At 39.2% G+C, this 23,272-nt stretch overlaps 1 protein-coding gene across 1 annotated transcript; it reads left to right on the top strand.

Annotated features, from left to right (window-relative positions):
* The first annotated feature begins 1,976 nt into the window (after positions 1-1,976).
* EMB (embigin) lies at positions 1,977-22,401 on the top strand. Its single transcript, XM_066339896.1, is given in 10 exon segments — positions 1,977-2,061; positions 6,907-6,987; positions 9,948-10,031; positions 12,123-12,288; positions 13,418-13,506; positions 16,860-16,990; positions 17,559-17,835; positions 18,483-18,516; positions 22,318-22,351; positions 22,354-22,401. Coding segments are annotated over 10 exon segments (1,014 nt in total). The 3' UTR covers positions 22,387-22,401.
* The last annotated feature ends 871 nt before the right edge of the window (positions 22,402-23,272 follow it).

The following is a 23,272-nucleotide window of genomic DNA, read 5'->3' as shown; positions in this document are numbered from 1 at the left end:
AAAATACAGCTCTCTCAGCAGCAATTTAATAATTTTTTTCTTTCAATTCAGCATTAAGTGAGTGTGGGATGTACCATTAACAGATGATAAAAGCTGAGATGGAATCTTGCAGAGATGTTCATCACGTTTTCTGACTGCTCACAGACGATAACTTGGTGGAAAAGATAGAAGCCAGTCCTGTACAGGACTAAACACCAAGTCACCCAAAACAAATTGTCTCCATCAGAACCTCTACAGTTTCCATTGAGCAAGAGCTGACAAAACTACAGCTACGTCCTAGATAGGACTGCTCTAGCAGATCCATTTGTGCCACCTGCCAGTGTTTAGTCATACATTTCTACCAACAAAACCATCTTGATTCTGAGTGGATAAAATCTGTCTTACCAAAAGGCACAGTATAACCAACAGCTAAATAAAGTGAATATAAAGTTTTCTTTTCACCCATATCAGGGAGAGCTAACTGGAACTATAAACAAGTCCTTTCATATCTTTAAGCAGTTGACACTCCTCTGTCCTTTGCCTCTCCTCTCCTTTCCCTCACTACCATAAGTCTCTTCAGTCCTAACTGGTTCAGATAAAACAGCTTTCAAGTGCCAGCCAATTTTTTTCCTATTAAAAGCTGAAGATCATCTGCTATTCCTAAACAGCTTTATCTGAATTGGATTCTCTCTCTGAATCCCATCACTCTGTGCAGTTTTAGCAGGCTGACCCTAATTTAACACGGGGTTAAATCTCTCCTGATAGCTCATTGCATCGTGAGTACTCCTGAACACACAGCAAAGGGCCCAACAAAACAGTCCTGTTACCACGCTTTTGCCATTAGTTGTACTTACTGGGACATTTTATGAATGAAAATTTTATTTTGAAGGTCACTGTACTGGTATTAGAAAATATGGATGGAAGCATGAACATGTCTAGTAATGGAAAACCAACACACAAGGCATTTACTCCGTATAAACTCCTACAGTTCGGTCAGCATGGTGAGCTAAGATGATGTAGAGGCTTTTTTACAGTCACCTTTTTGCATCGTTAATACAAACCTCTTATACAACCCAACTTCTGCATTTTCTGAAGCTGACAAGAAGGAAGAAGCAAGAAGCGCGCCATCACAAAGTTATTCTTTCAGAGAATGTCACCGTGCTAGAGTCCATTTTGTGCTATCAGAATTTGGTTATTTACCAAGCATATAATACACATAGATAAAAATATGTATATGTACACACGTATGAGCAGGCTTACCAAGTAAGCACACATGTATACAGAAAAGAAAGAGTGTAAACAATCTCACTTAACCATAATCAAAAACCTGACGAGCTTGTGCTAGAAATTGGGGATGCCTGAGCACTGCCGCGTAAGCTGGGAGAGTTAGAAAAAGGAATGCAAAAGAGCCGCGTCTCCCACACAGTATAGCCCAGCTGCCCTGGATCCCCCGACCCTGGAAGCTGTGCTCCCCACAGGATCCCCAGGCAAAGAGCGGGGACAGCCAGGCTCCGCTCGGGCTCTGGGCAGCCGCTGCGGACCGAGCCCTTTGCGGCCCAGGGCTGCTCCTGCCCCGCCGCTCCCAGCCACTGCCCCTTTGGGCCGAACATAGGCCGTGACCCCGTCTCCCCTGTCGTTTTATCAACCAGCCTGCCGCCGCCCCGTGAGGCTCCCGAGAGGCTCCCGCGCCCGGGCCTCGCTCCAATTAGCCACCGGTGCGCGCCCCCGCCCTTCCTCCGCTACTTAAAGCGCGGCGGGCTCTCCGCGGAGTGCGTTGCTCGGACAGGAACGGTTGTGGCCGTGGTGCCCCTCGGTGGTTACTTTGGCCTCTTGCCTTTTCCTCCTCCTGAGTGTGCGGCGGCTTTGCTTTGGCCCCTGTCAGAGCCGGAATAGCCGGCTCTGCCGAGGAGCCGGCCGGCCCGCTCGAGGTTTCCTCAGGTGGCGCAGCCCGCGGGGTGCGGGGCCGGGCCGAGGCGAGGGAGCGCGGCGGGGCCACCATGCCTGCCACCTTCTCCGGGCGGTGCCTGGGCTGCCTGCTGCTGCTGCTGCTCTGCACCAGGGTCTCCGGCGGGAACCCTGCAGGTAAATGTAAACTCTCCCCGGGCCGGGCTCCCTCCGTGTCGGGTGGGCCGGAGCGAGGTAGACCGGATCGCTGCTCGGGAGCATAAGTCCTCCTTGCCCCGCAGCATCCCCCCGGCCCTGCAGCGGGGACAGTGCAGAGAAGGCAGACACCCCGTAGCGCTGCCCCGGCACGGCCGCTGCCTTTCGGCCCTGCCTGTGGGAGCGGCTGAGGCGTTTCTTTTTGTCAGTGGCTCCGACCCTGCCCGGTGCCCCCGTCTGCCAGCGTTCGGGGTTCTGGTGGGACAGCGGGGCTCCGTTCTCGCTGAGCCCCGGCCCCGGGCTGGTGAACGGCGGCAGATGGGCGCAGCCGCGTCGGCCGTCAGCCGTCCCGTAGCCTCAGCACCCTCGCTTACGAAAGGGTTTATTAGCTCACAGGTGCAGGATTGGGACGGTGTGGTGTTCTGTCTTGTTTCTGTCCTGTCCTTACTGAGTAAAGCGTTTGAATGCTGAAAAACCTCACAAAACAACCTAAAACCTCCCCACAGATCGATAGATTACTAAGATAGCAGTGTGCCTAATGGGTCATAAGGGGTGCTCCTCGGGATTTTGTACTGCGTTTTTAAATGTTGCATTTAAAATCCATTAAGAAAGAGGGAGTTGAGCCTTCTGGCCCTTTTCCTCCTGTGGAGGTTTTCAGCAGCTCAGGAGCAGGCTATCTGCATCTCAGGGAATACGATCTTTCTAAAACTAGTAGATTTCTGTTAATTTTTCTATCTTTTTTAGGCACTGCAGAGTAGTAGAGAATGCTTACAGTAGGAATTACGAGATTGCTGATGTTTGCTGTGCAGGGTGAGATTCTTGGAGGTCTTGTAAAGGCCAGGAGTTCTGTCCTGTATATGTGTGTGCACACATACTTATATGTGAGCATATATTCAAGCTGTGGCCTGAATTCATTGTGGTGTAACTGCATTTTCAGTGTGGAAAATACAAGCAATTATGTTTTCTTCTGCCTTTGTTGCACTTCCCGAGTACCAAGAGGACCAGTACTGCTCCCTAGGTGATGGTACTTTCAGTAAAAATTTCTAGTAGTTTCACACTAATGTGAAGCTTAATTTGCACTTCTGAAGTCTTGTTTGAAGTGTGTATTTAAGCACGTACACAGATGAAAATCTACTTTGTAGTTCTTAAGTCTTCCTAAAAATGCACATGTGTTTATGTACACACAGGACTTGAAGTCCTTTCTAATGGTTTGCTTAATTGAGAAATTTTTTGAGTGCAAATGGTTGATATTTGTAGGAATATGTGAGTCAGCATGTGTCTAATTGCCATAAGATATTTATTTTTAATAGCTGTCAATGCCAAACATCATACCTGATGGTGGCTGAAGCCATTTTAAGTTTATGTAAAACCATTGGTGAAATGATAGCCTCTCACAAGAAAAAAAAAAGGCAAGTTAATCAAACAGCAAAACTTCTTTTGTGTTTCCAAAAATTCCACAAATCTGTGTTTTAAAAGTGGTGGGTATTGTGTGGTTTAGAGCAGACATCAGATATAAGCTACTAACTTTAGTACTTTTCATCTGCATAGAGTGAAGCTGTTGTTTTCCGGACTTCTATTAGATGTTTTTCTAGCTCTGTGAACTAGATAGGGAGGCATCATACTGTGACTTCCATGATGATTTAAACGGAAAAATGGTAGTTTACTCTTTCTTTGGTTATAAACTAAATGTGTATAAAGGTAATCAAGCACAGGGACTATCTGCACAGCTGCAGCAAAGGGAACTTCATGTCACCTGAAGGGAGAAGAACTTAAAACTGTTTCCCAGTGGAGTCCAGAAACTGTGTTTGTTTTGGAGATGTGAAGGTTCTTCAACCGAGATAAATACTTGCAGTAAGAGTAAGCAGAGAAAGCACTTAGTACACAAGGACTGAGTTGCAGAAGAGTGGATTATATAGTCTGCTCCTGGTCAGGCAGATGCTCGAAAAGCCCTATTAGATTTCTATTCTGAGATAATATCTTGAAGAAGATATTTGTCTTATTTTAGTCAGTTAACTGTTTAGGTAAATGTTTTGGAAAAAATCTAAACTATTGCTTTTATTTTGCATTGAGTTAAGGGTGATTTCAAACTAAGTGTCAGAGCACTGTTTCAGAGCTTGCTGCTTTTTTGGTTACCTTTGTGGTTGTCTGGTTTAGTTGCAGTAAATGCTGCCAGATTGATTTAGGTAAAGGAATCCTGCCACATCTCATCTCTCACCTTCTGGGTCCTGAAGAATTCAAGGAGCTGTGAGTGTAGAACATTCCTCATTCCTTACGGACTGCTTCCAAATTGGGTTTTTCTGGTTTGACCTGAGGGAACAGCTTTTATGTGGGTATTTGGAAGGTCTGAATGCTGATTCTCTCGTCAGAGAGAATCTAGGGCATTAGGAGGTTCTGGTGGCTAGTTGTGGATGACACTGAAAGCATGTGAACTTAAAAAGTATGTGATTGATATTAAATAGTAAAGATGTTAAATTAAACCAATTTGTATTTCAGCCTTCTCTTATATAGCTGCTTTTCTGGCTGAAAAGCAGAAGTAAATTCTTAAGCCTGAAATTACTCTTATAATAGTAAGCATGGTACATCCATACTTTTTACCCCAAAATACTGACTCCCATATGAAGCAGAGGTGATGTAGAAAAATAAATTCATGATACTGTACTCTTGCCTATTTCTTCCTGCATGGAAATCAGGGAAATTAGAACTCTGCAAGCTACCACACTATTGATTAAATCTAATGCAAAACAATTATAGGCTGAGGCATGCAGCTATGACTCAATAGTTTGAGAAGTTACTCCAAGTGACTTGCTTACATCATTGCCTGGCTGGATGATAATAATGATGCAGTGCTGGCCCATCTTGATTTCCAGTGCTGTTCAGCAAGTATATATTGAGAGGAAGAGAGTGGTGCAATGTTATCTCTGTTCTATGTAGTCTGACATGTGGACAGATAAGATGAACGATCTAGAAGCAGGGGTGACAAAAAATACTACTACTTGACTTCTTTTACTTGATACAGGAATCAGAGAAGAGAGCCAAGATGAGAACCCTGTTAGTATGCAAACCACATTGCAGGTTATCTGCCTTCATTGCGTAGAGATAAGAGAGCTGCTCTACAGCTTGGCACTGTCACCTTCTAAATTTATCCTCTTTGAGGATTTTAATTAATGTGCAGATGATCCATGATATACTCAGAACACCTCAAGATACTGCAGATATAAAAATTCATGGACCTTTCTTCAGTTGTACTGTGAATATCAGAAAACTAATAGCTCTCCCTGGTCAATACCTCTGTCAGGCAAAGAATAAGACTCAGTCTTCTTACTGTTTGGCTCACAAGCCAGATTGTCCTCAGAGCACATTTTTTAAATTCTTCTCTTTGCTAAAGGGCTGGGAGGGAGCAGCTGGCTGTGGGACCATTGGACTGATTAAAAGTGAGCTGCTGTTAAGAACCACTAATGCTTAGTTATTTTAATCATATCTTTTGACTACAGTGTTTTACTCTTGATCTAAACTTGATGTATAGTGGGCAGATTGAGATGGCAGATGGTGTAAGCCAAGCATGGCCGTGATGGAGTAACTGTGTGCTGGAGGTGCCAGTGGAGAATCCATAGGTTGTCTATGCCTATTGGTGCTGAACTGGGGTAGGAGTGTTAGTAATGTTCGTTTGTAAGAAATGGCAGAGTGCTGACTTCACTTTCTGCAGAAGGTATGTGGCTCTCAAGTCTGAGTGCACTTAAGATATGATGAAGCTTTCCACTCACTTAAGAGTTGGACCAGATCCTTGTGGGTCCTGTACAATTCAGAATATTCTGTGGTATTGTGATCTGTGCATGTTTGTTGCTGTCTTGGATGTCCAGAAGAGTTCCCCATGATCCCAATTCCACCCCCCTCCCAAGGCTTTAATTACAAATGCAAAATACACGTGCTCTTTTCCTCGTGTGGCTGAATCACTTTCTTTGAGTGCTAGGGCACTAAAATAAGTCCTGGAACACCTTTGTCAGTGAAGATAGTAAAAAATTAACACTAGTTCTGTCACCCAAATGTGGAAATAAAGGAATGAGGAGTCATTTCTATGCTTCTAAAACATCAGTTCTTAAGAGTGACACAACTGCTAATCAAGTCCTTTGCTTCTTCTGTTGCTGTTCTTTTTCCAGGCAAGATCATAAAGCAAATGAGTCTTAACTGGTTCTTGTAAAAACTATTATAGGAGCAGGAGGATGGTCAGATTTGCAGTGGTACTGAGGAAAACTGGAAATAATTCTTAGTATTAGATGTTGAAATTAATGTTTGATACAGATGTCTTTCTTTCCGCTTCTGCTTCTTCTGTCTTTTCTTCCATTTTTGCTAGTAGAAGCAAAGGAAGTATATTCATTGCTTGTTATCAGACTACATTGGTAAAGTTGTAATGAAGTCCTTACTCTGTTGCAAAATCTGCTAATCTGTGTTAAAAGTAGTTGACAAGTGTCAGTGGCATAAGTGGTGTTTCAAGCCCATGAACAAAAAGGATGTGAGTACAGCTTAAAAAGTTGCTGGAACGTTCTGAGGAGTGGCTTTGCCTGGGTGTAAGCTAACTGAGAAAATAAATCTATGGGGAAATTAGAGATCAAATAAATATTGCCTCCATTCTTTTCTTGCCTAAAGTGAGTGAAACAACTAATGAGAAACAATTCTTGTGCATTTTTTCATGTGTGTTCACAGAACTTGGGGAAAAAATGGGGGAGAAGGGTTGAGGTGAGGATGTTCTGCTAGTATTATTTAATGAACTAGCTTTTTCTAACTTAAAATTTCTTTAAACTTTTTCTGGTGTTTTGTTTGGCTTTTTTTTAGATTCAGCTATGACAACACAAGATTCCAATCAGACAGAGGTGAATTCTGTGACTAAGATGCAAGCTGGATATGAATCATCTGGTAATTGTTTTATTTCAGTATACTTAAAATTGTAGTCCTTTTTCCTATTGATATTCATTTATCTTACAGTGTTACATTTTTCACACTTAAGTCTCTTGAAATAAGATTGTGACTTTTTAGAAGAAACAGAAGTAGATATAGCACCTAGGTAATTTAAAACTACTGCAACAGCTTGAGTCTCACAAGTATCTCCAGAACTGGAAAAAGCTATACAACTGCTAGTTTTGTGACCTTGTTGCCCTTAGGCATAAATGCCTTAAAAGCAGGCAATGACCCTGGAGGTCAGGCAGTGTCCAAACTAGTACCACTGCAGGGAGGTTGTGTTGTAGCCTTTAGATGTGACAGTTTTTAACATGAGAGCTCCTTATGCCCTTGCTTAGTGAAAGGTATAAAAATGCCCTTGCACTGTGCCTGTTAGCTTCATCTTTCTTAATTATGGCTGTGTTAAAATGGTCTGTTTTTCCTTATACCTCGACTGTATTTTTAACGGGGAGTTGAGAATAAATTCCGAGCAGGTCAATAAACTCATGACTGTTGTTTCTACTTCTTTCTCCATAAAGATCAGAGAATCAGAATTTCGGCTCCATCCCGGGGCTCATGCTGATTAGTGCAAGTCAGAGATGAGCTAAGTTATATTTTTATGTGAACTAAATTGAGTTCTGGCAAGTTATATCACCTACAAGTTGACGGGTTTTTGAGATAATGGTATTTATCTGGTGTTCATCTTTGGCGCTTTTTAGCACAATGTAAGAACTAGGAGTGCATTAGCTTATAGACTCAGTGGTTCTCTACCTACATAAACACATACAGATATAGGTGAAATGTAGAAAGTATTTCATTTAACATGACTTCACCTGAATATTTTCATTTGATACATGAATTGAGGAGGAAAGTCAGTGTGAAAATCTTGTTTGTTGCAAGACACTTTAAAGGCTGTTTTTTGCAGCTGGATCTACCGTGCAAACTAGCACAGTTGCCTACTGAATGTGTTGTTCTGAGGGATTTCAGTAAAAAAAGTGATGCATGCACTGGTCTGATGAAAATTCTGGTGATCCGTGACAACCCTGGAATGCTGTCCAAGTGTTCTTGCACACAGACAGGCTAGGATCTGCCAGAACTTTTCCATCTAGATATTTACTGGGTAAACACTTGGACTAGTTTACTTCTCCATGGGGTAGAGTAAAGGCTTGTGGTGTTCATGTCTAGAGCAAGCACAGCTTTGATTTCTCTGCTTAAAAAGTCATGTTTTTCCTATCAGTTGAGATTGACAACAATCTACTGTCAACAACACCAAAAGAAATTTATAAGTTCTGTTCTTGCTTATCAACCACCTTGTATAGAGGTTTATTTTTTTCTTAAACTGATTGAAGCTTGAGGGAAAGTATGAAAATGCAGATGGAGTGACCCAGGCAGGAGGTTGATTGCCTGTGGCACATAATTCGTCATGCTGTGAGCTCGACAGTATGTTTCCTGAAACTGGCCAACAACTTGAAAAAGCGAGTGTACTTCTTATGCCTTCAGTTGCAAAACTAGCAGGGACCTCCTTCAGCACAGTCAGATCCTATCAACTGTAGCTCAAAGTCATACGTTTAAGATATTTACCTGAGAGTTCAGTATTTTATGCAAGGGAAGAGAAGGAGTAATTCTGATGAGATGTAGACTTTCAGAGGTGCTGTTTCCACTTCACAGTGATGAATTCAGCCACCCAGTACGTCTTGTGGTGGGAAGGCTAAAACTGTAGCCCATTTCCTCTGTCTTCTCAATTGTGATTGAGAATCTTTACAATCCATGAACAGGAGACACAATAAATCCCCTTTCCTTCTACAAAAACCAGAATGATTTTCTTTGCTAATGTTGTGTGACTAAGCAGGGTCATTCTCTAATTACTGTTGATATATTTCTGCAGTGCATTATGAAATATTTGATAATGAAATAACTTTCCAAGCATATAAAAGCATGTGTGGTGTAAAAATTTCAGTGTATCTTTCGGGGTGGTGGTGAAACCTGTTTCTTTTCATCATCTTAAGTTAGAGAAGATTATTGTAGCTGGGCTACATCTATTAGAGCTGCACTTAAAAATTTGCTTGCTTTCTCTGTTCTTGACATGCGTGAGAACGAGTGATGGAAACAGGTGGTGCTTAGAGTTGCTGTATCAAGCTTTGTGGAACTTTATAAAAGATCCCATACTCTCTGAAGGGTATGTGATCTAGACCCACCCAAGAGGAATTTTGATGACCATGCACCTTGTAAATGTAGGTGTTCCTGAAAAAAGAAGACTATTTTTAGGTTGGGCATGTTGTTGATACGGGTATCCTTTCTTTGTAGACGGGCATTGCTTGCTGTATATCCAAAGTTTTGAGGCGTAGTGAGGGTCTTTGACCATATTGTAGTGGACCACGAGGTGTTCTTACCTCTACATTCATTAAAGCAGCACTTAGATTAGATTGTCTGCTTCTGAATTCCTGGTTGTGTTGTTAAATTGTAGTAGCTTTGGGGATGGCAGCATTCTGTTGTTTCGGGGTTTTTTGTTGGGTGTTTTTTTTGGTTATTTTGGTTTTTTAAAGTTTTTTCTATAGCATACTACTTTTTCAATCTCTATTTAAGCACTGATGTAGTCCTGTTTGTAAGCTCTAAGTGACGTTTTAAGTCAGGCTGTAAAGTAGCTACAGTGTTTTTTGATGCTGACATTCACAATTGCAACATTACGATAAAGCTAGAAACCGTTTTCCAACAGCGTAATTGCTATAACAGCAACCCTACAACCCTGCTGCTTTAAGATTATGGCTGCTAGCACAGGTCTTTAAAAGGAACTCAAAGGTAGTTAGCATTTGGCAAGGTCTGTTTTCTCCTTTTAAGATTGCTATAACTAATAATTGTCAAACCATATCCGCACTACTCTGTGATTACTTAGAGAGCATAAGGAGGATAACTTAACTTTGTTTCCACTCAAACCTTGTTAGGTCCAGCTGTTGCCACAGACAAGCTCAAGCCAGCAAGCAAGCAGAACTCAGGAAGTGTCTCAGAATATGAGATAGTCCTGTCTGGTGAGTATGCTATTTTTTGTCTTCCAGTTATTTCACATTGAATGTGACCACACAGAGACATTTGTGTAAGTTGTAGAAGCATCTGGAATGGCAAGTTCTTGATAAAGTGAAGATGTTCACAGTGAGCAGTTAATGATGAGCCCAGCGAAAGTTAAGTACATTTTTGCTGTTAACAACTTCTGTTCAAATAACTATTTTGCAGTGAAGAATTAGATTCCTATTCTCATTAAAACTAAATCGTAACTGTCTTACTCCAAATCAATTGAAATGATAGTTTTTTTGTACTAGTGGCTCCACTTGGAGAGACTGTAAGCTAGGGTACTTACTAAAGTGTTAGCTTAACAACATTGTGGGAGTTAAAGCATGGAGAACAGCAAGAATAAACCTGTTTCTAAAGTACATATGAAATTCCTAGTTGCCAAATAATATTCTAGAATTAATTTCTTGGGTAGCCCGAGAAGCTGATCTAACTGAAGTATCTTTGGAACATTTGCGAAGTACTGGCACAGTATTTTAAGGATGTAATTCTGCAGCATTTATGCTGCATTTTCTTCTAGCAGGAAACTTTAAGTACTGTTTCCTATGTTGGTATCTGCACTCTTAGTACAGGGATGCCCCACCTATCAGTCTTGCTATTGGTTAATCTTCAACATCATCAGTTTTATGTTTCATTCATTTGAAGGATGGATTTAATATTATAATAATTTCTTAAAGGACAGATACTACTTTAAACTGGTCTAATTAGTATTACTGTAAAACTTGTGCTGCTGTGAAACTAATTGCAATTGTAAAATTACTTTGATTCAAAACAGCCTCACCTGCTTGGCATTTATTCAGCCTAATTGCTCTAATAAATGAGTTTCAGTGACTGATGTTGTTTTGCAATGGAAGACTAAGCTGTTGCACTTCTAAGTTTATCTCCAGTTCAACAAATCTGAATTATCTTAGCTGAGACTTGCAATTCTGGATATGCTGCTATTCAGATTGTAGATGTCTCTTCCAGACCCAGTAAAGTTCACTTACCTGGGTCTGATGCTATCACTTCAGTTAGAGTTTGCTACTGCATAAGTATGACTTGCATTACTAAGTCAGTGAACTGTACCTTAAAACTTAATTTTCTCTTGGAAAGAACATGAGCTATGTGATACGCCTACATTTTTTTGACCACCAAATACTGCGTGGTACATCTAGAATTGGAGTGAGGCATGGATAAATTTTCTTGGAGTATTTAGGTGACTAGCCACACTTCTATCTAGAAGGCATGAAAGAAAAGGCCAGTTATGAAATAAAATGTTGATGCTAATGGGTACAACATCTAAAGTATTTTCTTATAAAAGACTGTTTCTGTGGATCAGAGGAGATATTTGCTGTTACCTACATTTTAGATGTGCTTATTTTATGCTCGTGAACCTGTGCTCATGAAAAAACAAAAACTGACAAGTTTTTCTACTGTATTGGAATATTTTCCCCCAGTAATTTTACTGACTTGCCAGGAAGGCAAAGACAGCCCTAAAGGGTTTGAAGAGCATTTGATGTCAGCTTGAGTAACTGTAACATGAAAGGCATGATCCAACAATATTAAGGTTGCAATCTATAGCTTCCCTGGCAATAGGATATATGTGATCTCACAGCATCATAAAAAACTGCAACTGGATAAAATCCAGATCAATCCAAATTATAGATACTTATGTCTTAACTCTTTGACATTAATAGTATAATTTTCTATCTATGTATTAAATACTTAATATTTTTTGTTTGGATTAAATCATGTAAAGGCTTAAGTCTGTCTCTTAAGTCAATTTTGCTCTCAGTGAAAGGAGTATCTATGCTTATTTATTAGAGCCTTCTAGGAAGTTTACATACAAAATGGGACTGAGATATTTTTGGAAAGGGATATGTATTTTAACTCAGTTATGACTTAAGAAACTGATTGTGAAACTCTGATTTTGGAGGAGCTTTTTTTGCCCTGGAGAGTATAAAGAGCACCTGTGTCCACCTGTAGTCCTGTAGATGTAAACACAGTCTCTGAAGTTTTTTTGCCCAGAATGAGGAAATGTGTTTTTTCATTAAGTGTTTTTAAACTTCTTATAGATGCTCCACTGGAAAAAATTGTCCCTGTTCCCAGTCCAACTAAAGTTGAGCTAACGTGCAAATTAGATGAGAATTCCAATTTGAAAGATCCTCAAATGACTTGGAAAAAGGGAAGTGAAACAGTCGGTCACAGCAGCAAAATTCCGGACAGGAGCTGGACTGTCCAGTAAGTGGCCTTCTTTACACTGTGATTTGCAGATTGTGATGAGTTACCATGTTGTATACAATGCCCAATACTAGTAATATGTGTATTGGAAAAGGGGCAGACGCAAAGATTGATCAGGGTACTGAAGCTGCCAGAAAGGAGAAAGGTTGCAGGTACGTCAAGCCTGGAGGAGGAGCTCCTGTTTTTCCTCTACTACATGAAGGACAAAGGTGTTTTTTTTTCCTTAAGAAAACAGTACCTTGAAGTTCAGTAATTCTGTTCAGTAAGTGAAATAATAAACAGTCTGAATAAAATATTTTAGTGATTTCTTTTTCCACTCCCTGATTTTCCACATGCTCTTTTCCACCCCGTTGCTGCTTTGCAAGAGTCTGGAAGGCATCAGTGGTAATTTTCTTTCCTTCACAGTTAGCAAAAGGTAGAAGTGAGATTTACAGTAAAGATACTTTGAAGGTTTTCTTAAGTCTTTCAGGCCTCCACAGAAACTCAAAAAATGTTGCAGAAGCCTTTCTACCATTGATACAACTTATTTTTGTTCTTTATAATTAGGAAAATTACACATTTGAACTCATTGGTCTCCAGTTGATTTCTGTATCGCTTTAAGAGTAGTAATACTTGCATAGCATTCATATTGTAGAAAATATGATGAGAATATGACTGAAAAATACTTAAATGTCTGTGTATATGGACTATCAGGAAATAACAGTAAATGTATAGTTCGCAAGTGGAGAAGATGCTGGGCTTCATTAGATGAAAGCTTTTAAAGATATTTTTTGTGTTGAAGAGATTATTTAAATGGTTATTTCTTCCTAAAGCCCTACCTAGGATATGCTTCATGGTTCACAGGCCTAATTCAGTAATCTCTGGATAATGCTGTGTAAGCCTTCTGTCAGCATGAAGGGTGAAAATGGTGTTTATGATCCAAAGTGTGCTTGAGCTCTTCCATTTTCTTGAAAACGTTACACTATTTCTGCATTGCACTAAACCTGAATCCTAGTGTTGTAGTGATTGTATGTTCTCTGCTCCATTACTAATCCTTACTGTTTTCTTTCGAACGCTAATTAACAGTTGCTTGTAGTGGTACAAAAGGAAAAAAATATTTTAAAAAAATTGTGGGTTTTTTTTTTAAAAGATTGACCATCTCAGACAAGAGTCATCTGGGAAGTTACACTTGTATTCTGACAGGTGAAAAAGAAATCAGAGCTGTGTTTCATTTGCAAGGTAATTGAATTAATTTGTATTTATTTTAAATTTTTTGTTTCAGCTCACCGCTGCAAAGCTGTATGAATATTCTTTCTGGATAGTATGCAAATTGTGATGTAATTTGATGAGTAATGGCTAATGCAGTCAGGCTAAGTGATAATAACTATCAAAGTAATTTCTGTAGCATGGGTAGAAGAATTTTGAATGATAAACTAAAAGCCTTTAAAAGAAAAATTCCAATAACCAAAAGAGCATACAAGTCTATTCTTTACCCTTCTTGACTGTTTTCCCCTTCTCTCTCCTTCTCTACAGTAGATGTGAATACACTTCATTTCTGGGGCATGAGAATAAAGGATGGTGTCTTAGATAAATTTCTTGAAAAAGCGGAGCCAGTAATTCGCAAGTTGTATCTGAGGTGTGGTGTTAAAAGTGAAATAATGGTTGGCAAAATGGAGGCAGGGTTTTTAAAGTTTCATTTGTATTTCTGAAACATTGCATTACTGCTTTAGTGCTTCTTTTATTTTGTATTAGTATCAGAACAGTACTTAGATGAAAAATAAGTGTCCTTCATTGGTTAGTATAAATGCCCTTTCTTCTGTATTGTGTTCTCCTCTCCAGTAATGTTGGAAGTAGTAGGTGAAATTCAGTTGCATGGAAGATGTGTGGAAATGATAATACAAACTGCTGAGCTGATGACTAGCTCTCATTTACTCTTTTCTCTATTCCTACCATCCAGATTTTGGAAGGAGCAAGGCAAGCATTTAATCTGTGAAGGCTGATACAGGAGAGATGTTCCCTTAACACAGAGTCTGAGAAACCCTAACTATTGAAATCAATATCCTAACCTCAGCTAAATTAAGCAGTGGGACTCCCTAACTCTTCAGCTGCAAGCTGCCTTTGTTCTGTGGGATATCCAGTAATAGGACTTGAGGAAACTTTCAAATATCAAATATAGATACCTGCTTTCAGACCTGCAGCCAGGAGAGACTAGGTTGCAGTGCTGAATAACGACAGTTACAGTTTATTCAGGCCTTTTTATCTCCAAAAAATAATTATGTACTTTTCTTGTCAGCATGTGGGTAAGGTTTAGTTTAATGGCTAACCAAGTCAGTGCAGATGGAAAAAAGTCCAAGGAGACCTTTTTTTTTTTTTTCTGTAACTACACAATAGCTGTTGCAGTAAGGGTAGTAATGACTCAATAGAAAAGTCATCTTTTCCAGAACAGTGCATAGGACTGGTTGATTTATTATAAGAAGATGAAAGAATTGCTGCACGATGGTTGAGTGCTGCCACTACTGATGCCATAAAAAGTACTGGCTTGATGCTTTTTAAGATTAATGCAATAGTGAAGGAAATAGGAAAGAGAAGTCCTTGAATCTTCCAGTCAATAATGCAGGGAGAACAATTTTCAGACTGAAAGACGAGTAGTGTGTTGGTATAGACTCAGTGGCTTAAGTCGTCACAGCTGTGAGTAACTGCAATAGCTTTTCTACAAGGCAGTTTGGAATTATTGGGTATGTTACCTCTCTTCTCCTTTCCCCCAATTCCTGGCCTGGCATAGTCCCTCAGGCTTTGAGGAATTAAGTTTTTACTCAGGTTTGCAGAAAACAATGAGATATTTACTGGAAGTTCAAGTTAATAAACACAGCAAAGATTCATGGCATTGTAAAATGTTGTGACTACTGCTAGCTTCTAAAAGGGTAGAATAGATTAATTTTTTTTCCCTTTGTTCAGGGATCCTTAAGCAGCAGTTGATGTATGTGCACCATGAAATAGCTCTGGTTTTTAAAACTGTGTGGAAATCTAACTGGTGTGCATGCTGGTGCTGACACCCATCTGTTTATTTCTTCAAAAGTTGGCTTTTTCTGTGCTGAAGTATTGTGTCACTTTGGTGTGATCCAATTTGCAAAAATACCTGTGGCAAGCCTTACATGTATTCAAGGATTAACTGTTACAGAGCCGGGTCCCAGAATTTGTAATGGGATATTCATATCCTTAATCATGGCTACCGTGGTCACATGTGTGACCTGAGCTTTGCCACTCATCAGTGTGGCTGAATCTCGTTGACTACCATATAAGCTTGATGTGCTGGGTATACAGGATTTTGTACCTCAACCTGCTTCTGCATCCTCATCTCTAAATTGCAAGGGGTATTACAGCAGTGATTAATAAGGTCATCCCTTTTAATGACAGCAGAGAAGATACTCTGCCAGTACTCTTTAAAAAGGATAATGTTTAATGGTTGAAATGTACACACTGGAGTGAGAGAACTTCACTAGTTAAAAGTCTTGATGTATGATGCAGCAAATTCTGAGACTAAAACCAGTGTTTTTATTAACAGACTGGTTTCATATGTGTTTCTGTATAGGAAACTTAAGTTAGAATACATGTGAGAAGCAGACTTTTTTTGGGGAATAATAATTTATGGTAATGAGTCAAGAAGGGGAGCGGACAAGAACAATCTTAGCTTGTATCAAATTGTTTGTCATAACTGCTGAGAGCAAATACTTGGCCTGTTCAGTCAAGTGTGGTCAGTAAACCTAAAGTATGTACTGGATCTGTACTTAAAAAGTAGAGCAATCAAATCTGAAGTAAAATTTGAAATTAGTGGATCTGAGGAAAACATACTGGTAAACATCCTAATAAAGAGGAAGAGGAAGGAAAAGGGGAAATACATACTTCAGCATAATGCATTTGCTAAGCTCTAATTATCTGTGGATAGTCTCTATACATTCACTAGCCTTTCTGGGCGCATGCTTTTAGAAGCTTATGGGGCACAAGAAGTTAAAATGGCTAGGATAAGTAGCTGTGTTCTGTCTGCATGCAACCAGAAGTCATTGTTTCAGCTCAGAAAACGTAACTTTAAATCTCTATCAATCTGCAGTTTTTTATCAGCTACAGAAATTCTCTGTATGTACAACTTGCCCGATACCACTATGTAATCACATTGTGGCTGAAATAGACTTCTAGCAGTTTCTGCAGATTGAGTGAAATTGCAGGAGAATTTCATTTGTTTCTAGTGTACTAGAACTGAAGCGTGTAGCTTGCAGCTGCTGAGGAAGAGAAAGAGGAAATGGACATGGGTGGAAATCAGTCTTGATTTTTTTGTTGTTGTTGATGTTTGGTATTAATTGGCAACTTTCAAGATCATGCCACAACTGAAAACAGGATTCCTCTAGTCTTCTGCACAGATTATATGGAATAGCAGCCCTAAATGACTCCTCATTTACATCATGTTATGAATGATTAGAAGCATGAGGATTTTAAGAGAAAAAGTGAATGGAGTATAAATTAATACCTAACTATGTTCTTTGTAACACTAATGATGACCTGTATCTCTCACCTGATGAATTATTTTCTCCTTGTTTTAGTACCGAAGGTTGAAGGAAGAGAAAAACCCATAATCACTTATGAAAGAGATAGAGCTGTAATGGTTTGTAAAACTGAGTATAATCCCAAAGATTGGACCTGGTACATAAACGTGACCAATGGAACTGGGCGGGTAAGATCTTCCTCTGTTGGCCAAGCAACACAGTGTGACAAAAAATAAGTACAGAAACTCTGTACTTTAGTGCAAGCTCTACAAACTGTATTTCCTTTTTAATTTTAATGGAAATCTCTTTATAGAAGTGGAAAAAATGCCTGTAATATTTACAGTAATCATTGTTACAGGGATGTAGCTTTTTGTTCTGGTTTATATGTTTTTCAAAAAGGCCCTGCCATACTCCCAAATAAGCTGAGTCTTGAGAGATTTGTTTCTATGGTATTTATACTGGTTATACTACTCAAATATTGCTACTGGATACAAAAATAATCTTACAAAAAGCACGATATGCTTTTACCTGTAAGATGTTACATGACCTTTTCCTTCCTTCAGGTACAAATAATTCTATTTCTTAGCCTTATGATCTATGTAGAAAGCACAGCTTCTACATAGTGATCATTCTTCATGAATGCCTTTTCTTCCTAACTCATTATACATACCTATACAGAACTGAATGTTGATGATACACTGTTTGATTAAATGCCTTCTCATTACATTAATAAGACTTGAAATGCATTTTTTTCAGGTTCCCATTGATACGGTTTTGCCTACAGACAGGTTTATCATTAAGAAGCAATCTGCTGAGGTAAACCGTCTGGAGATACTCAAGCTCACCCAGGAAGATCGTGGTGTATATTGGTGTGAAGCTTCTTTTGATTTAGGGACCAGTGAAGCGAGATTTGAGCTTAGAGTTCTGTCCATCGCAGCACCTCTCAAACCCTTTATAGCAGTTGTGATTGAAGTTGCTGCTCTTGTAACTACTATTGCCCTCTTTGAGGTGTATTCCAAAAGGAAAGGAAAAAGTAAGTTTTTGTAGGGAATTTTTGGTTGGTCTGTTTGGGTTTTTTTAATTGATTTCTAGCTTTCTGTTGAAATTGCAGCCAAAGGTAGAAAAGTGTGACCCATAGTGCACCATATATGAAGATATAGGGTTGCTTTCTGTATTTCTGATAAAATTCTTTAATCTGGAACACTGCAATGAAAAGAGCTTTCACTAAGCAATACTTACCCATAACAGTTTTGATATAGTCCTGAGGAATTTTTTTCCTTACAATACCAAGGTAATTTTGAGGCTGTAATTTTTGGGGGAATGGTTAGGGAGGGTAGCCTTGGTAGCTTTGATGGGAGAAATTTCTTCAAATATATTTAGTAAGAAGAAGAAATGAATGTGTCTAATACAGACATAAATGCATGTTATCTATATTTTAAAATATAGACATATATAAACCTATATCTGATAATTTGCATTAAAATCAGATGAGTAAAACTTACCAAAATCAGCTTTTTACCAATCTGGAGGTAATTCCCTTGAATAGATAAACAAGGTAATTTGAAATACATATTTAAGAAAACTAACAAAAACCCCCCAAATTTTGTTCTGATTAAACAATTACTAAATATACTAAACAAGAAAGTTTCTATTGTTTATTAAACTTATTTTGTTCTGCAGGAGGTGAAAAAGAGTTTGACCAAATTGAGCAAGTGTAAGCAAAATTCCTGTACTGTAATTCAATATTTGTTCTTATGTGTATTTGTGTTATACAAAGTTATACCTTCTTGTTGATCCTGTTGGATGATGGTTGATTTGAAAAAGCAGTTTATTCTTTTTCTTTAAGACTTCCTAATTCCAGAGTGAGCAGAGCACCGTATTCTACCTGGAACTTGATTCTGAAATTAGGAAATTTTTGGGGTGTTTTTTTGTTTTGTGTTGGTTTGGGGGTTTTTTTAGTTTTTTTGTGAGAGCACCATGTGTCCTCACAACAGCTCTTTCTAGAAGACTCTAAAGTGCATGGAAATAACTTCCAGGTGCAAGTGTAACAGAAGCGTCTCTGGTGTTTAATTTTTTTTTGCAAAGTATAGTTTTCCATGTTAACATACATTTCTCTCCTTTGCATGTAATCAAAGCCCTAACTCTTGTACCTAAGCCTGTAGTTACTGGGGTGTTGGGAGCTGGCATTGTTGGCTGTTTAGGGGGCTAACTCCAACCTCTCAGATGATTTCACACTGTGCTGGTAGCTTGGGATTCCTGGACTGTGCTGCTGTAACCAAAGGACTACTTCCCCTGCTGTTTGGCTGTTCCATGGTCTGTGTTTCCATGCTGGCTCCCCTGTCCTTAGGTTCATCTATTTCTTTAGGATTGCTTGCTAAAATATGCTATACTTGTCTCTCTGCCTGTCCTCTGAAGCTTGGTTCCCTTACCTAGCTTGCTTACCTCTTAAAACAAGAAGAAAGTTACCTAACAGGTCCTCATTTTAGGTGTGTCTAATCTGCTCTAGTTTTTGTCCTCTTGATCCCTTCTCTCCTGCTGTGTTTGTCTCCCTTTTTATTCTGAGTAGTTCTTTCCCTCCTTGAGTTTTTTTTCTGCAGTAACCTTCTTTGTTTTTCCTGTGTTGTATTCACTTTCTCATTCTGTTTTTCAGAGCTGAAAATATATCTTGATGCTTTTCCACTTATCTGAAAAGACTTAAAGCTCTAATTCAATTACAGAGTAAAGTGGGAGTATGTCTTGGGAATATAGTATGCTATTATGCTGCTGAATGTTTGGGGATATGTCTTGTGTTGAAAATTGAAAAACTCTATTGCACAGCACACTTCTCATAAACATGCTGAAATACCAGGGTGGTAACACAGAATAGTGCACTAAAATAATGATTTTGTCCTTGTGGGATGTTGGTTCTGTGCAGCTGCTTAATTTTTATTGTGTAATTCTTCAATAAACACATATGAGGAAAATTTATTTAATATACACTTTTATAATTCAAGAACTGAAAGGACTTTCAGCTATTGGTTGTGTGAAAGATGGATTTGTGTACCAGAGAGTGGCTCCAAAGGAACGCATCTGGTCTGTTATGTCAGGGCATGACTAATACAGCTGTATTTGGTTGATGAAGCTATAATTAAATGTCACATCCAGCAGTGTATTTAGGTGGGAGCCTAGTGAAGCAAGAGAACTTCAATTCAAGTCGTCTTTGTGATGTACAGCATAATATTTAGTTGCAGTTACTTCAGAAGGGGATTGAAAATGATTGCCCCCTCTTACTGTTCAGTTTTGGAATTTACCCTTTTTTTGTCGTAGCAGATCAGAAGGCGGTCCTAGGAGACGCAAGTAGTTCTAGGCAGAGAAGTAAACCTTGAAAAGTAAGTAAGAGGTTCCTTGAAAGGTAAGAAAGAGATGAGAGCCCAGAGTTTACTTTTCTCTTGAGTAGCTTAATACTAGGACAAAGAAGTCCACTTTGCCATCCCAATCTTTTTTTTTTAATATGGGAGCAACATAGTGGTTAAATTATTGTTTAGGTAAAGTAAGATACAGTTCAGCAAGAAATCAAGTCCAAATTGTTTTAACTCATTTATGTTGTCATTGTAATTTACTAGTTCTGTTAATCCATGCAGTCTTTAAAATGGGACTCGGGTTAATCCACTTGACTCCTGGTCATGAAAGAATCCAGGCAATGCCAAAGTAGGTGCTGAGATGCATAAGAGGTGCTGCTGTGTTCCAAATTCCACTCTTTCCAGCTATAATTTGGATGTCAAGTGAATTTATGGAGAAAGGATCCTCCGTAATAGCAAGTGGGGAATATGACAGTTCTGGAGAGATGTAGAGTAGTCTGGGAAAGAAGACTGGGCTTAATAGATGGTGATTAAAAGGACTAGTTGTAGAATAAGGAGCCAGAGTTTGTGTAGTGCTGTGAAAGCTATATAATGAACTTCCTGATTTCTCTACTGTCTTTACAGTCTGATTATAGGCTATTTCTACTTAGGCCATCTGGAAATGCTTGTCAGAGCATTTGTCTGTCAGTTGAGGACCAGTCCTACACACACTTGTTTCTCTTCTTCATCTGGAACCTCCATCTCTTATCAATAGATGAGGTGTTAATGGCTTTGCATTTGTCACTGCTGGTGCATCCTCACCACAAGCCATCTGCCTGAGTAAAGATTGTTGGTATAGCCTTTGTTTTAAAGAGCAGAAGGAAAACTCTCAGAGTTCACATAAAGAGAGTAACAACTCAGAAAATTATCCAGAATAAATATTTTCCAAGATTACACGGTCTCTGTTCCTCTTAGATTAAACCTCAGCTGGGAGCTCAGCCCCATGCAGCCACTTGGTTTTGCTCTCTCTGGTGGGATGGGGGAGAGAATCAGATGAGAAAAATGGGTGAGCTCAGGGGCTGAGATGAGATACAGACAGCTTAAAACAAAGCAAATGCTGAACACAAAAGCAAAATAAAGGATTCGTTTGCTATTTCTTATGGGCAGGCAGGTGTTCACCTGTCTTCAGGAAAGAAGGGCTTTATCATGCTCAAACGTGTGTAATAGCTGCTTGGGTTAATCAAGAAGACAAATGCTGTGACTTGGAATGTGTGTCCCTTCCCAATTTCTCCTTCTTTCCCCAGCTTTACATGCTGAGCATGATGCCCTATGGGATGGAGAATCCCTGTGATCAGCTGGGGGCAGGTGCTCTGGCTGTGTCACCTCCCAACTCTTTGTATTCTCCCAGCCTCCTTGCTGGTGAGAGAGAGGACAACGCCTTGTGACTGTGAAAGCGCTGATGAGCAATACCTAAAACATTCCTTCACTGTCAGTGTTGTTTCCAGCACAACTCCAAACCTAGCCGTATACCAAAGAAATTTAAGTGTGTTTCAGTCAACCAGCACACAAGGATTTATCTCACATTGGATCTGAGATTCTATTCTTAAAAGTTCTTGCAACACCTGGCACTCAGTCAGTAAATAAGGATTCTCTGAGAATCACCTGCTTTGTCTTCATACACAGTGTCAAAAGTTTTAATGTCTTAACATGATAAATGCCAGTTGCTCTCTATAACTCCTTAAAAATATGTTCTAGAAAGGTGGGGATCAGACTCTTCTTCCATGTAACAAGTGATGGAACAGAAGGAAATGGCCTTGAGTTGTACCAGGAGGGGTTTAGATTGAGTAGGAAAGCTTTTTTTCACTGACTGGGTGGTCAGGTGTTGGAACAGGCTGCCCAGGGAAGTGATGGAATCTTCAACCCTGAGCACACTCGGAAGGTGTGTGGATATGGCACTAAGGTTTATGGCTTACTGCTAAATGTGGTGGTGCTGAGTTAACAGCTGGACTTGATGGTCTTAGAGGTAGTTTCTAATCTAAAGGATTCTATGATTTGATTTGCAAATTGGACCATACAAAAAAAAATTGGTGTCTTGATTAGAACTAAGTTTATTTTCAAACAAATGTGGGAAAGTACTAAGTGGCAAAATAACAGAATTCATATTATGATAAAATGTGTTTATTCTTTTTTTATTGCAGAAGAGCCATGCCAACAGAAGTGGAAATCATCACAAAGCTACAGAAGATTTATGCAACTATACATTTTAAACATTCACTGTGTTTTGAAGTAGAGTCTTTTGCATTCTAAAATACTTCTGAAATTACCCATTTTATACAGATGATAATATAATATGTTGTATTTCAACCTTTATCTGTAATATTTTACTAGTAGCAGATGTTTTTATGTAGTTAGGTTTTATCGTTGGTTTATGATTGTTCTGTTTGATTTTTATCTGCCAAACTGGAACTAGTGTTGTGTTCACTGAACAAATGGTTAATACAGAGTGGGTATATTATCTGAGTGTTGTAAAACTGGACATGTAAGACCAAAAAAGTATTTCCACCAGAGAAAATGCCTTTTACTAGCTGATTAAGTAAATAGGATGCAGCCATTTTTACCAAAGAAATAGTGAAAGGGGAGTCTTCATCAGGACTTAAATGAAACATTAAGAGAGTTGCAATTTACTCTGAATAGTAAAATGTCTTCATTCCAGCTTTTCTTAGCTTCATTCTCAGTTCTACTACGTTGTAGTCCTTAGTAGACTAAACATTTAGATAGCGTACAGCTTAGATATTTCAGAGTAGATGAAAGAAGTATTGGGCATACAGTACCTTCTTAAACTATAACTGCAATAATTTCTTATGCTTGAAAAAATTACTGCACTCTTTGAGGCTGCAAAACCAGTCTGGTTATTATAATTTATATGGTATGCTGAATTTTTAGGAATATACCTATATATGCTTCTGATCATACATACTGTCTAGTTGGTACTTCTGTGTCTTTCAGCACTGTTGTTTCTTAGACTCTTTGCAAAGCATGGAGTAGATCTTGGGCAGCTAAAACTTTCAGGATAATAGGGTAAAGCAGCATGAATACCACTACTCCTCTTACACAAAAATTTTGACACTGCTGTTAATGACTTAAAGTACTGCT

Source organism: Sylvia atricapilla, chromosome Z (assembly GCF_009819655.1).
Source record: "Sylvia atricapilla isolate bSylAtr1 chromosome Z, bSylAtr1.pri, whole genome shotgun sequence".
Classification (NCBI taxonomy): domain Eukaryota; kingdom Metazoa; phylum Chordata; class Aves; order Passeriformes; family Sylviidae; genus Sylvia; species Sylvia atricapilla.
The sequence above is the reverse complement of the archived record's forward strand: the minus strand, read 5'-3'. Positions and strand labels throughout refer to the sequence as shown.